This window comes from Rhyacophila brunnea, unplaced genomic scaffold, assembly GCF_057557595.1.
Source record: "Rhyacophila brunnea isolate RB1 unplaced genomic scaffold, BYU_Rbru_1.0 scaffold_13, whole genome shotgun sequence".
NCBI lineage: Eukaryota > Metazoa > Arthropoda > Insecta > Trichoptera > Rhyacophilidae > Rhyacophila > Rhyacophila brunnea.
The window spans coordinates 10,941,069-10,957,607 of NW_028232785.1; the positions used below are offsets into that span (position 1 = coordinate 10,941,069).

Here is a 16,539-nt window from a genome sequence, read left to right on the forward strand (position 1 = left end):
AGGCTAATTCATTCGAATACTTTGGTAGAACGAGATTTGATTAGAGTGCCGCGGCGACGGGATGGGACATGAGTGACCCTGGTCGGCAAAAAAGAGACGTCATAGCTTTCGTAATTTGTACATAGACATCACCATGATATAATAATATGGCGTATTTAATTTAATTAATTAGGTACTTTAATACCGCGTAATCATCATTACGTTGTTACATAATTTACAATCATTGCTTTATTGTAATTTGTATAATAATAATAATTTGTATAATAATTGTTGACAAGTATTATAGATACATTTTATTTTATTTTATTTCATTTGTCATCCGATGCCTTATGTTAAATAATCGAAAAGTAGTGACTCTACTATCATGGCCACCGGGTAAACTCACATTAGTGGCAACTGGCCTACCCTACGGGGTATCGTAGAAGTTTTCAAGCAGGATTCGCTTTATTATTTTAGGTTATAAAACTGTTATGGGTTGGAATTATTAAAAGATAATATTATTATTGTATTTAATGTTGTCCTTTTATTTCCACTTTATAACACAAAATCACTTAAAATATTTATACTTGTATACTAATATAAGGTTGAATATTATTACTAGGTATAATATATCGTCGTTGTAGGATTGGTTTCCCGAATAGACCAAATGTTCAGAAGACGAAAAACAAATTTCATAATCCTATATTTAAATACATGGAGATATTTAAATTGTTATTTTTACAGCATATGAATGATGTATTCATTACCATTACAAATTAATTTAAAGAAAGGGATGGTTCTATTCCAATTAGATACAAAAAAAACATTCTGCATTAAAAGGTCGATTCCGACAAAAACGGATATTCGGGAAACCAAGCGACGATGTGTTTCTTGTTAGAAGTCCGACTGAAGAGTATTTTATGTACTGGATGACTACTTACTAGGCAGGAACAAAAAAGATGATACAACAACTTAAGAAATGAAACAAGATTTAACATAAAATAATGAACTCACTGTTAAAGCCAGTCAAATCTACTGGAATACTGACTCACCAACAGTTACAAATTCGAATGGAACAAAGGGACACAAAGCAAGCCCAGTGCTCGAAATGGAAAAGTTAACGAACCGGAGCGCTCGACAGTTTTCTAAAGATATTTACATAGTTATCAAATTTTATGTGTGTTTCATAAAAATAAGTGTGTTAGATTTTCTAGTATATGGCCTATCTAGCTCGGACGGTCAATTTTTTTGCCACGAGACGGAGCGACAGCTTTACCTATTTCACGAACAGGAACGGAGCTCCGGTGCGCTCCGGTCCATTTCGAGCCCTGAGCAAGCCGATTGTCCACAAATATCATATACTTAATATTTAATATTACTATTGAAAATAACATATTCTTTAACCCGTGTTTAAGTTTATCCCGTACTTTTCCACACCCGAGATCTGTATCTTGTTATACTATACCAGATAGTGTAAGCCAGTTCCCATTAATTTTGTGTTCCCTGTTGAGCACTACTATTATGGTGAACTAACTTTATTGTTGAGTATATAACTACGTTTGTTTAACTTATTTAATATTATAATTTTGTTATTGACAGAAATTATTTTAGATATATATTGAAATCATAAACGATATTGTAAAACTATAAAGAAAAAATAATATTTGTGAAGAGTATAGGTTTCTTGATAACCGATGTGATATAATAGGTTTTTTTTTTATAATGTAGGTAATATAATGAATTGTAATTAAAATGGTAGGTACTGTTCGGTTATCAGGAATAGGTACAGCGGAAAACACATTTTGAAAATAGCCGATAAACTGGATTATTTGTTAGGTTAACCTAACCTAACCTAACATAAACTAACCCAAACTAACAAATAATCCAATATATCGGATATTTTCAAAATGTGTTTTCCGCTGTATTCCTGATAACCGAACAATACCAAATGGTATTAGTTTAATACATTTAATAAACACAAGAGGCTATAATATTATTATCATGGAACAATGTATCAAATTGATGTACATAATGTATTTAAGAAGGGTACTTGATTTATATGTACGTACCACAAAAAAGCAAGGGATTTAAATGTGATGCCTGAACTATTCATAGTAAATCTTATAGTAATCGAATTCAAACACTTGATAACTGTGTTAGGTAGCGTTTGGTAATTTTATCTATGTGCATATTTTTTATGAAGTAAGTTAGTGATTGAACTAGTGGAAGAACTAAAAGCAATCGATTTCCTTTTTCGTTACATTAATTTATATTGAAAGTGATTATTTAAAAAAAGTTTTTGTTTATAATTTAAATAAATTAAAAAATATTAATTTGATAATTCACGTGAACGTTGGGATAAGTAAAAATAATTTGTAAATAAAGAGTTACGACATTAATTTATTAATTAATTTATTTATTTAGAAAAAGAGTATTACGGCATTACAGCGATTGGCCAATCCATAATAAATACAAATATATAAAAATATCTTAATTAAAAATAACAACTAATATAACAAGAAAGTAGAAAAGACAGCATGTGTAAATATTAAAGAAATATGATAATATATACAATTATAAATTTAACCTATTTAATACGTCCACAAACATTATATAGTTATTAAAAAACAAATCAACCTTTATGGTGCCATCAGTGACGTCCATAGACAAAATGCCGCCCCTAGGCAGTGCCAAAATGCCGTCACATTTTTTATACAGTACTTTTTATCATCCTTCATGACACAAATATCTTAGAAATGTGTTGTATGGATACATTACTAACGCGATATAATTATATAGCACTCAATATAATTTAAATGCCATCTCTGCTTCAATAGACAATAATGCGAGTCCACGGTTTCAGATACATACATGTGCATATATACATACAGAACTAGAACACATACTTTTTAGACAAAATTAAATATTACTTACCTATAATTCAAATATAATTCGCAAATCTGCACGTGTCATTGCTGTTCACCAAGGACTACGGAAGTAAACTAGACATCGTGAACCCGACAAAAAAATATAGTCCTATTAAAACTTTTATAGTAATTACTTAATACATTTTGTTTCCAACCAGTGATTTGAATTTTTTAATAGAAAGTTTCCGTTATTACTAAGTTTAGGTACCTAGTTATTTCTATATGCCCAATGATTCTCCTCGATTTGCCGCCCTTTGTGTAACTGCCGCCCTAAGCGACGCTCAATCTGCCTACCCCCACGGAACGTCACTGGGTGTCGTCAAATAAGCTAATTGCACGATATACAGCATCATGAAACATTACATCTGTCCTGCAACGAGGTATCTTGAAGACCGTGGAGCTACGAGTGATATTGGTAGGAACATGAAAATTAATATTTGCCAGTATATACGGATTGTAAATGAACCCACGAAGAAGTAAAAAGAAATGCTTTAAAAGAACAATCAATCACTCTTCGGGTAGACAGGGATTGCATTGATAGCATACCCAGAAGAAAACGAGTCGGGAAATTCATTTTATTATCATTATCATAAGGAAAGAACCCGTATGTTCTTAAGTAGAGAAATCTAAGAAATCTATTGTGGACTCGATCTAACTTAATTGTGTGAATGGACCTATTAGGACTCCAAATAATGCTGGCATATTCAAGAATACTCAACACAAATGATACGTAGGTATAATGTACGTAGCACCCGGATGTTTTCGAATGATTTTGAAGCCCTCATTTAAGCATGCCCTTTTTCAAAACCAAGCATTTTGCTAGACCTAGTACTGATGTCAAGAATATGCTGATTGAAAGTGAACTTTGCATCATACAATACACCCAAATCTTTTATCTCCGTTACCCTACTCAATATTATACCAGACAATGTGTATGGGAACAATAAGGTGTGCCTTGAACGACTGAATGAAATAATATTACATTGATGTCATGGAATAAAAAGTATAGACAAAATTTAGTTGTAATTGTAAATATTTATTTTATTGTGTAATAATTAATAATAAAGAGTGTAATACACAATAATTAAAATTAGTTATCACTTTAAAATTATTTTGTATTGATATATTGTAATGATGGATCTGTTATATTACAAAATAAAATTAAATACATATTATTGTCTTATGATGTTGTTTTTAGAGAATAAATTCAATCATGTAAAAACATCATGCTTAAGGCGAAGTCTTCATTGAGCCTTTTTTAAAGAGGCACCTAGCGGAAAAATACGAAGCTTGCAATTTGAGACATTTTTTTGGTAATTTACAATTTCAACTGTATTAATGAATAAATATGTATCTGAAAACATTAAAAATAAAAATATTTTTTATTTTAAGTCAAAGACAAACTTACAATTGTAAAAAATGTAATAAAATGTGAATTTGTTCTATCGATCCGCACCCTATTATTACATATATTTTATGGTCATATTTATTATTAATATTTAGTTTATTAAGTTTTCTAAGCATCACCTAAGCGATTTTTGACAAATTCATAGTTTTAATATTTTTTATATCTATTTTAAAAAACATCGATTTTTATAAAAAATATAAATGTGTATAACTTGAAATCCTTTTTATTTATATCAAATCAATTATTATTATAAATATAAATAAAATATTTATATTAATATAAATAAAAAGGATTTCAAGTTATACACATTTATATTTTTTATAAAAATCGATGTTTTTTAAAATAGATATAAAAAATATTAAAACTATGAATTTGACAAAAATCGCTTAGGTGATGCTTAGAAAACTTAATAAACTAAATTTTAATAATAAATATGACCATAAAATACATGTAATAATAGGGTGCGGATCGATAGAACAAATTCACATTTTATTACATTTTTTACAATTGTAAGTTTGTCTTTGACTTAAAATAAAAAATATTTTTATTTTTAATGTTTTCAGATACATATTTATTCATTAATACAGTTGAAATTGTAAATTATCAAAAAAATGTCTCAAATTGCAAGCTTCGTATTTTTCCGCTAGGTGCCTCTTTAAAAAAGGCTCAGTGAAGACTTCGCCTTAATGAAAATAATATGTATTTTAAAAATTCAAAAATCTATTGATTGAAAAATATATAAGTACTTAGGTAGGTACGTAAATATTTTATTATATTTCAAATATTACGATGTTTTGGTTCTATACGTTTATCCTGGATACAGCACAGTGGCAAACACATTTTGAAAATAGCTGATATACTGGATTATTTATAGTTTGGGTTAGTTTAGGTTAGGTTAGGTTATCCTAACAAATATTCCAGAATATCGGCCATTTTCAAAATGCGTTTGCCGCTGTATCCAGGATAACCGACTTGTAGGTACCGATGTTTTTATATATATAAATAAGTAGATGTTTCAGAAATACTTTGTTCTACCTTTATCTTTTAGCCATTACTTGACATCATAAATATTACGGAAGTCTTGATTATTGTAATAAAATATTATGTTGGTACAACATAATACTAATAATCTTTCAATCACATTTAACTATGTAGAAGATACCTACATACAATTTCATAGGTTATGTACTTACATAATTTATGAAAATATCAGAATGTTATTACTATGTAATAACATATTGATCAATATTGTATTGATTTCATAGAAATAGTTACTTATCAAAAGACCCAAATTGTTCATATTATTCAACTGAACAATATTTTCCAGATCATAAGTATTATTATTAATCAATTAATATCACTTGGAACTGTACAGAAGAAAAAGAAACTCATATCAATTCCAAAAATAAGCACAGGTATAAAGATGTGTTTTTCTTTTCATGGCGAAACGTCTATAATTTTACCAGTTATTACAAATATTTTTCTAGAGTTTCTATTTAATTTATCTTGAATTTTTGATAAAGATTGGCCTTTCGTTTCAGGAAGGTAAAGAAGTAAAACTATATAGCCAATCAAAGAAAATATCCCAAAAATCCAAAATATTACATGCGTACCATACGTGTCTGCGATTACTTGATATAATTTAGTAACGGCAAACATTGTAAGTCCGATGTACATTTGTATGATGCTGGTAGCGAGTGGCTTGATATTTGAAGGAAAAATTTCAGATGTCACAGCAAACGGAACTGCGGCCAAACCTATATTGTAGCCAATGATGTAAATCAATATTATCATGATAGGCAACCAACCGATATTTTCAACATTTGATGGATCTAAATGTTTGACGTAGAAATATGTTCCGATTCCACCATTTGTGACGATTAATATAAAAGCAGACATAAGGAGTAATGGTCTTCTGCCGAGCCTGTCTACCAACAGTAAAGAAAACAACGAAACGATTAATTGTACAGACCCTAAGACGATGGAAGATTCACTTGCACTAATACTGTCACTTGCTTCCACAAATATTTGCTGAGCATAGACCACGATAGCTGCACTTCCGCATAATTGTTGCGTCGTATAGATGACCAAGAGTATTAGCATCGCTCGCCTGTTTCCAGATTCTTTGACAAGATCGATCCACTTTCCTTTATTTTTGGTCTGTTCGAAAATAAGATTTTCCACCTTTTCTAATTCTTCGCTGACGTCTTCTTTGTGTAAAAGCACCTGCAGGGATTTTTCGGCTCTTTCGGTTTCATCTCGCTTCACGTAAAAATGCGGAGACTCCGGTTGCCAAATAAATGTTATGACGAATAATACGGGGACCAACAAACTTATGCTCGCTAGACCTTTGATTGTCACGTACGGGCCAATGCAGTATTCAAAAAGAATCCCAAGCTAAAAAAAAAACAAAAATATTAATTTATTATTGTCATCAAGTACAAAATGGCTATCGAATTATATTAAGTTGTACTTAAAATGTTTAAACAATCTACACGTGAGATAAATTGCGATAAGTTAGTACAAAAGGAACATTGATATAAAATTGTGCAAGTAATATGCAGATTGCAGATATAAACATTCATAATTGCAATGATTTTTACCACGTTTTTATTAGCATCTTGTATTGTTTTATTAGTATTCTTGTTTGTCAAGTACAGATTTTTTCTTGTTTGTCCAAGATTTGTATTGGACGATTGAAGATTTTTAACTAACTTCCCGACTAGCTAGACATTTGAAATTAGATATATCAGAACACGGTAACAATGCATTCTTTTAATACTTTGGGCCATCTTTAAGCAGAATTGAATTCATTTTCAGTTAATTCTGCTTTGTATGTTTCGGAAAAAAATCGTTAAAAGTAAAACACTATTATTGGTTGCTAAGGGGGTCCTAGCAACTAAATTATTAATATATACGTGCGTTACTATGGAAATCAATCTTCTTCTTCCACGGCGCTACATCCCGGGGTGGGATTTGGCCTCCTCCACAACCTCTCTCCACTCACTCCGGTCTCTCGCCACACTTATCCAGTTACCGGGCCTTCCTATATGAAGCCAGTCCACTTCTACGGCGTCAGCCCATCTCCTTGGACGGCCTCTGGATCTCTTCCGTTGGGGTAGCCACTTCGTCATGATCCTTGGCGCTCTAACTTCAGGCATTCTCTCCACATGTCCCGCCCATCGTAATCTTTGGGACTTACAGTATCTTATGATTGTTTGCTGTTCAATTAGCTCTTCCAACTCGTGGTTTATTTTTATTATGTAGTTCCCATTTTCCAACGTGGGTCCAAAGATTTTGCGGAGTATTTTGCGCTCGAAGACAGCTAATTGGTTTTCTTCGTTTTGAGTTAAGCACCAAGTCTCACAGCCATAAGTGACCACTGACCTTATAATTGTTTTATAAATTAGAAGTTTACTTCTTCAGCCTAGAATTTTCGACCCCACCAGTCGCTTGCAGGCATGCCAGCATTTATTCCCGGAGATAAGGCGGATTTTTATCTCCTCTGCTGTCTTATTTTGGGTATTTAGGCTGGATCCGAGATACGTGAACTTGTCCACCCCTTCATATGCATGCTGTCCTATGTCTATATTCTGCAGCGGTACCTGATCGTGTGTGCTCACCATATATTTAGTTTTTGACTGGTTTATTTGCAGCCCAGCGTTTTCTACTTTTATTTTCATAGTGCCACCATGGTTGATCATCCTCTGTTTGGATCTGCTTATAATTACTATGTCGTCAGCATAAGCGCACATCTGCGTTGTACTGTTATCTACCCATCCTCTTATGTTGGTTTCACGAGCTATGGATTCCACTACAAGGTTAAATACCATAGTGGATAGCGCATCCCCTTATCTCACACCTGATTCGATTTTGAAGCTTTCAGTTTGCTCATTTTGCACACTTGTTTGTTTAAAATCAATAAACAGGTGGTAGAGTGTAAGGTTGTATTTGTGCGCTTTCTCCATATTTTGCCTCATGAGATGGATGTGATCTATGGTGGATCTATTTGGTCGGAAGCCGCATTGGTATTCTCCCAGGATTTCCTCACCATAGATCATTAACCTGCTATACAGTACAGATGAGAAAACTTTATAAGCTGTATTTAGAATTGTGATCCCTCTGTAGTTATCGCACATTGTTCTGTCTCCCTTTTTTAGAATAGGCACGATCATACCCATCTTCCATTCCTCAGGTAGAATTTCTTTTTCCCAAATTTTGAGAATTATCTTGTGGATATTTGCTTCCAGTGTTGGGCCACCACTCTTTATCAGCTTGGCTGTTATCCTGTCGGTTCCAGGTGCTTTATTATTTTTCAGCGTTCTTAATGCTCTTCTTACTTCAGACAGAGTAGGCTCATCAATAAATTCCTCAGCAGTGTGGTACAATACTTCTTCCGTTTCCTCATGACCATTACTATAAGCCTGATTTAAAAGTGTTGTGAAATAGCCTTTCCATCTTTCCATAATGTCCTCTTTTTCGATCAGCATTTGTCCTTCACTATCCTTACAAGAGTTTAATCTGGGTTGATAGGATTTCGTTAGATTTCGAAGAGTCTTGTAAAATTTTCTGGGATCATTGTTTCTTCTTTGACATTCCATGTCTTGGAGTATTCTCTTGAGCATCATTCGCTTTTTCTATCGACAGAGCTTTGTTGCAGTTTTTCTCTTTTCTTTATAAGTTTCGTAATTTTGGCGCGTTTCCCTTTGTAGGCATTTTTTCCTTGCTTCACTTTTTTCAAACAGTGCTTACCTGCAATCATCATCAAACCATCCTGCATCTATTTTTGCTTTGTTTTCCCCCAGAATTTCTGTGGCACTCGTGATAACACAGTTTTTTGTATTTTCCCAGTCCACATTCACATCATCGGTTGTAAAAGTCATTTTTAAATTTGTTTCTATAGATTCCTGGTATTTATCCAAAATTTCTTCATCCCTCAATTTTTCAGCTTTCCATTTAGTTCTTCTCTGGTCTTCTTTTTTCAGTATTAAGGAGATTTTTTGTTTTAATGAATTTTATATGAAATGTCAAAATGACATTTCAGTATTCTATATTTATTCAGTATTTCTATCAAGTACAAAAAAAAAGTATTTATTAATAGATACATAGAATTGTCAATTTTACATGATTCAACAGAAAATTTAAAAACGTGGTATATAAAAAGTTCTTTTTATCTTGTAATTATTATCGATAATAATATGCATACAATCTTGCTTAGCAACCAGTCTTTGAAAGAACGTATTTAAAATGAAGTTTGGTGCTAATTTGTAAAAGATGTTCATCATTTGGTATGAAAGACATGCAGATTGCTTTATCACACGTCTTTTGCTCACATTATGAGCGTTATATTTTATGAGGTTTTTAATGTTATAATAATTTATTGTTATCAATGTGTCTGAATACTATTATGAACATGCATACAATTGTATGATTTCTTCTATACATATTTTTTATACGTTGTACCTGCTGAAATATTATATTTTATATTATATACACTCACGATGGCCGAGCAGCTTACGCATCGGCTTATAATGTCATTTGGTCCCAGGTTCGAATCCTGGGTCTGACAAATACACATATTTTTTTTTCAATTCGTGTTGGAGTCAGAAAATGGACCTTTGAGCAAGTGGCTAACATTCATTTCTCGTAAAAAAAACAGAGGCCTATATGAACTTATTATGATCGGACATGGTCAAAAGAAAAATAACTACTGAAATAGCCTAATAAATAAAAACGATCAAGTCGGGGTGACGGACTAGTAATACAACGTCAGTATACAGAACACCAGAATAAAAACTATTCATCAAGATTTGGTACGGAAATGCAAATAAATCATACCTAGAGACATCTTTTCAATATTTATCTATATGCAAACAACCAATATTTATATGTATCTTCTTTACTAAACTTCTTATTTCGACCATGTCCGATCCTAATAGGATCATATGGGCCTCCACAGAGTGGGAATTTTATAACAGACTTTGTTTTTACGAGAAATGGATGCCAGTCACTTGCTCAACCTATTAGGTCCATATTCTGACTCATACACAAACTGAAAAATAATTAATGTATACTTGCCAGACCCAGGAATCGAACCTGGGACCCACGACGCTATAGGTCAACGCTTAAGCCGCGCGGCCATCGTGGTCGATTATAATTCCAATCACAGATAAATGATATCTAGAATCTAGTCATCAATCAGTGTTTCTCAACCCTTTTACAAATGCGGACCACTGAAAATAGGAGAAACGTGTTGCGGACCGCTAACGCAGAAATAAAAATATATTATTTCCACGTATAGCTGTACAATCTGAATTTTCCGACATTGCTCGGGCTGATAAAAAGGTAAGGGCTTGCGCAGACAGAGAGCGGTCAGGCGGTCTGCGTTCCGCGTTCGGAGTTCGGCGTTCTTTGTACTGTATGGACTTCATACTGTATGGGTACACAGCCGGCGGTCAGACCGCGCCGGTCAATTGGAACGCTAGCGTTCTAGAGTTCTATTCCCGGAATTACAAAGAACGCCGTACCTCCCGTCCAGTCCCGTCCTAGGAATTTGAGCAGTCAAACAACATAGAGCAAAACCACACGGGGGAGTTAGTACGCAACAGCGGTGTTTTCTCACTTCCACTCGCAGTCGGAATATAGCGGTCTCGCATTATGCAGCGCCTGTGTCACTACAACGTTTGTATACAAATGGAACGCTTATTGTTGACCGCCACCTGTCTGCTGTCCCTGAACGCTAGCGGTCAACGGTCGGTTGAACGCAGAACTCCGACCGCTCTCTGCCTGCGCAAGCCCTAATACATAAAAGAAAAAAAATATTTGTGAAATTTTCAAATTCAAAATAAAAAGGTGTTTATAATATAAAATAATAATAATCACAGGCATAATATCAAACATAATATTATTATACTTACAAAAAATATATAAGTAATATAAAAATTCTATTGGTAATTAAAATAATCAGAAGTCAATCGGTAAATAGATATTCAATAATAAATAGAAATTCTGCAATTTTGAGAAATGGTTTAAAAAGTTGAATGCGAAAATAAATGCGTTGCTACTTCTTATTTTTATATTTGATATTAGTCGCTTCAGCATTGTTTCGGAGCGACGGAGCGTAGGCTCCTTTGCGGATTGCGATTTTTAGAAAATTTCTACGGACCACCGGTTGAGAAACACTGCTAGATGACTGGGATCCTAGTTATTTTTGTAGTTTTTATTAAATAATTGTATGGGTATTTTCGACTATGCATTATTAAGACTTAGCTTTGGAAGATCATCACAATTTTCAATCTTTATAATTTATAATGGTATCTGGGACCTTAATTATTTGTATTTTACATTGTACTAACCTTATTCATGAACGTTATCATGCATGCAAGAGCACCTCTGATTTTATCCGAAGCTATTTCACCCAAGTACATCGGAGATACGGCATAAATAATTCCATAACCGATGCCGGATAACACTCTTGAGATGTATAGTTCTAGAATAGAGTAGGCGCAGATGATGAGAATCCATCCGGCAATGTATGGCACTGCAGCCAGAAGTAATATCCGTTTTCTTCCAAACCGTTCAGCCAAATAAGCCGCAGGTAAAACACTGGCTGTGGAACTTAAGATCATGATGGACGCTATCCAGGAACTTTCGGCCGGTGTAATAGGAATGGGAGAGACTTCTGCTAACAGCTGAGGAAGAGTCGGTGACGTCCATCCTATTACGCTTCCGGCTGTCGCTGTTATAAGTGTTTCTGCAATGAAAATGGTTTTAGAATTAGTTGACTGCGATATACAAAAGACTAATACAAGTTATGGACTTATAACCGTTTTATATTAATGCCGAGACAATCCGATTAAGGTTGTGTTGTTGACGGCGCTGTTCTGAAACACAGATAACTAATCAAATAATTTTATAGTGAGTTACAAGAATGTAAACAAATCATGTGTACCTAGGTCTTCTTAACGTTTTCGAGTTGTAATATTTAATAATATATTAAAGAAATCATCTTAAAAATATGTAAGTATATGATTTATAATGCCCCTTTCACATGTCCCAAGCAAAGCGAATATACGCGGTCACCGTTGTGAAGAAAGCGACGTTCGCGGTATGTGGCCCATGGGCGGCAAATATTTGCCGTACTTTGACACAGTGTCGGTGTATCAATATGCATCGAAGGGCGCCAACATTCAGCTAGCAGCATTCAATAATAAAACCATGTCATAACAAAAAATAACACTTGTATGACGGCGCCATTGATATACTACTAGATGAGCAGTTCCCATACAAGTGTCATTTTAAAAATGTACCACAAAAGATATTATGAATATCGTCTTATAATATTTCCTTGTAGGTATAATGCGTTAAGACCGATAACATGGATTCCCGAATTTCACCCGTATTGCCCTGGCTGTAAAACTAAATTTGCGTTCTTGGAATAGTGAACCTAAGGGTGGCTGCAACGCAAAACAGACAGAGCAAGTCGTCATGCGATGACTATTAGTTAGAGTAAGATGCAAGCTAGAGCGGGCTTACTCAGTAAGTTTTAACAAAGGCTGAGTCGCTGAAAATCGGGCGTCATTTTAAGAAGCATATGATTCATCCAGTAGTATATCAATGGAAAATACGATAAAAGAAAGAAAGCCGAAAAAAGTAAACGGTTAATTTTCAAGATTGGTCAAATCAATTTAAAAAAAAATGGAAAATACGATATTTTCATTCCTCTTTTTTAAACAGTTTGTGTACACTAGCAACAATACAAAGACTCTGATCGCTTCCATGATATATGTATGGCAACGTCATTGCTCTGATTAAAATCATTAATTCACAAAAAATGTATTTTTTGCAGTTTTAGGTATTAAGTATGTATTGTTTATTTCCAAATTTTTTTAAATTTATTATGCGTGTTCAAAGTAAATGTATAAATGGATTTGGTACATCATCATCATTCTGTTGACAGAGTTCAAGCCCTCCGAAGTTTGATAGCGATTAGTATATTGTAAAACTAAATTGCCAACCTCTCTTGTCCCAGAAGTCTTTTTTAGGTCAACGGCCTAAACGACATTGCCGACGAAGAATTTTAAAACTGAGAAACTACCCGTCGCATTCAGCGGTTTGGCCAAAAGTAACCAACCACATCGGCCGTTCGCCAAAATGATTTGCTGCGATCTGGAGATGAACAGCGCACAGGGAGCGCAATATACACATGAAACTAGATGATATTAGAAAATAGATATTGTACCAAATCTAGTAGATATTACCCCATGTTTCGATGCAACGAAATTGTAAACTGGTTCATGCTCGGTTTCTTCACTTCGATACTACAGTTTTGACTTAGGTGAAAGCGTAGCTGGCATTAATAATAAATTTATAAAGTGAATTCAAAATAATAAATATCTTTATGTGAACGCCTTGAATTGATAACTTGTTATATAGGTACATAATATGTTTTTTTTTATTAAAAAAATAAAATGGGACAGACTGACGGACTAATTTTATTATATCAGGACACTCGTCATCGATAAAAATATCCATAAAGATATACTTATTAATTATTAAATTATTATTGATTTAAGTTTGTAATATGTACTCAAACGGGGTAGTAGTATTAATTTATGCTTAAAACTTTCTCTTGTTTAAAATAATTAATTAGATATAAACAGGTCCGCTTTAAGAGCCGCCCCGACCGGAAATTAAAAGAAGCGTCCCCTCCCTTCTTCTAAATTCAATAAAATAAACGAAAATGTTCAGGAACAAAAAATAAAACAAAAATTTACACATACCTAGGTAAGTATTATAATTAAATATGCATTAAAAAAATCAGTGTGTGTACTAATGTACGCGCGTTAGAAGTTATACTTCTTTGGCGTAACAAAACAAAAACAAAGCTTGTGATAACCTAGATTCTTCGACTAGCTCTTAATTATCTTGTTAAATTACACACGTGAAAAACGGACCGCTTATTGAAGCGCCGTTGGTTTATTTATCTACATTTTAACTTATATTACTAAATTATATAATGGTTTCTCGTTGTTTTTATTTTTAAAGGACCAAATGTCACTCCGACGTTTAATAGTATGTTTACGTAAGGAATTGCAAATGGCTGACAATAATAAATTCGCTGCCTAGGCAACGAAAAAATTCTAAACTATAATGTTATACTGTATAATCGTCACGATTGCAGTATCATACTGTGGCGTAAAGGTAGTGCGTACGGGTGATAATCGAACAATCGGTGGTTCGAATCCAATCGAGTGCGTTTTTTTCTGTGAAAAAATAAATGATGTGTTACATGTCACACTCTGATCTGATTTTCCAAACGCGCCTAAAGAAGTATAACTTCAAAAATAATTTATGGTAGGTACAGTGAAGTCTAGTTGGAAAGTAAAATAAGCGGATGGGTTCAAATGGGGCGAAAATTATGCTAATCGATATAACCCCCTATTCTATATGACGTAATAACTGTTTTACGTTTGATGTATTTCTTTCGATAGAAGTTATAAAACAGTTTTTCTTCGGCATGAAGAATTTCTTTGTGCACGGCCTTTGTCATTTTCGCTTTCGTCCAATGCACAATTAGATGACTATTTAAAAAAAAATATATTTAGTAAGATAAACATAAATTAATCGTAAATTTACACGCGAATAATAATCACAACAATCAACCGAAAGAAATCAAGAAGTTATTAATTATTGCATTAACACGTTTCATGTTATTATATTATTTTACATCACAATAAATAATTAAATTATTAAAAGTATACATTGAATGGATGGTATGATTACAAAGACCAGGGTTGGCGAACCTTTTTACGTACACGTGCCAAAATTTCCCAGATATTATTTTTTGACTGTCATTTGACTGAAAAAATAGTTATAAGAATTGTATTAAAAAGGTTCAAAAAATATAAGCAATTGAGTTATTGAGTATTATTCCTATAATACCTACTTGGTTTGGTTATTTGCGCACAAATTAACGCCAGAATTGCTGCGGTCAGATGAGGCATCCTTTCGCTACTAACAGTGGTCTTAAGCATTGTAAAATGATTGTAAATCAATCAAAATCAGAGGTTTGCGACAAGGCTTACCCGCCGCCTGATGAGATCAGTGCTATAATATTATGTGTGACTAAATTATATATCTATTTTTTTTCTTCAACACAAAACATTCGCGTGCCATGCAAAATCATCGCCATCCCTGATGTAGAGTATTAACATACACTAACGCAATAATAACAATAAAACGAGTATAAAAAAATTATTACCTCTAGCAAAAATAATTATATATATATAAATAGACTCTGTATAATAGATGGTAATAATATTATGTTTACATATTAATAGCTTTGAAAGGAGTGAAATCTTTGACATGATGTCAAGATATTATTCCACACTCCTTATAAGATCGTTAATCTGATTAATATCTACTAATTTTATATTATGTTATTTATTTAGCTAACTTAAAGCTGCTGAGTTTGATGAGAAAACATAAATGTATTATATTGTTACCGAAAATGGCGGATGTTGATGTAAACAAATTGATAAATTAACTTACGACAAAATGCGATTATGTATTGTCTCCTATAAGACTGTTTTTCCTTTCCTGGTTTTATTTTTTCCATTGCATCCACACAAATAAAATATATATTTTTATCGATTGCACTGCTTCGTAGGTCTTTCAATATTTTGTTATATTTTTCGTTTTAGCTGGACGGTATGACACTTGAATAATAAAAAAGCTCACATATGAATCAGGTTAAAAAAAAGTTTATACAATATCAGGCGAAAAGAATGAAGCGATAGTTATCGTGAGTATCAAAAAGACGTTACAATCATAAAGACACACATTAGATATTAAAACAGATGCGATTGATTTTTGGTCTTCAGTAATGTTTGCGTTGGTGTTTCCAAATTCATCTGGCGACGTCATAACAAGGAATGTTGTCGATGTTGTTTGAAAATCACATGACGTTCGTATATTAATAATTATTATATGATGAAATATAGTTGGAATTCGTTGATGTTTATCATTTATTATCAACATCCTTAATGTGTCCGATAATATGTAAGAAGTGGTAATATTAAAGATTATTATATCCTTATTATGCATACTCGTCGGATGCAGCCCATAGGTGCCAGTGCGGAAGTGACATTGAATATATTATTATTAATCATGTTATTTGGCAATGTCCTCTGTAGGCTGTATGATACCCAGATACAGATGCTT

At 33.1% G+C, this 16,539-nt stretch overlaps 1 protein-coding gene across 1 annotated transcript; it reads right to left on the bottom strand.

Annotated features, from left to right (window-relative positions):
• Window positions 1–497: 497 nt before the first annotated feature.
• LOC147076464 (facilitated trehalose transporter Tret1-like) lies at window positions 498–16,234 on the bottom strand. The gene is made up of 4 exons (XM_085940291.1): window positions 15,868–16,234; window positions 11,670–12,067; window positions 4,997–6,711; window positions 498–4,135 (listed from the first exon to the last, which is right to left on the bottom strand). Exons 1-3 carry the CDS (start codon window positions 15,932–15,934, stop codon window positions 5,752–5,754), a joined length of 1,425 nt encoding a protein of 474 aa, XP_085796417.1. The 5' UTR covers window positions 15,935–16,234; the 3' UTR covers window positions 498–4,135; window positions 4,997–5,751.
• Window positions 16,235–16,539: the final 305 nt, after the last annotated feature.

Coding starts and splice junctions, on each gene's coding strand:
- LOC147076464 (XM_085940291.1), bottom strand. CDS start 15,934: ATGGAAAAAATAAAACCAGGAAAGGAAAAACAGTCTTATAGGAGACAA. Junction 12,068..15,867: donor ATACATAATCGCATTTTGTC/GTAAGTTAATTT, acceptor TTTTCATTGCAG/AAACACTTATAACAGCGACA. Junction 6,712..11,669: donor TGATAACGTTCATGAATAAG/GTTAGTACAATG, acceptor TTTTTTTTTTAG/CTTGGGATTCTTTTTGAATA.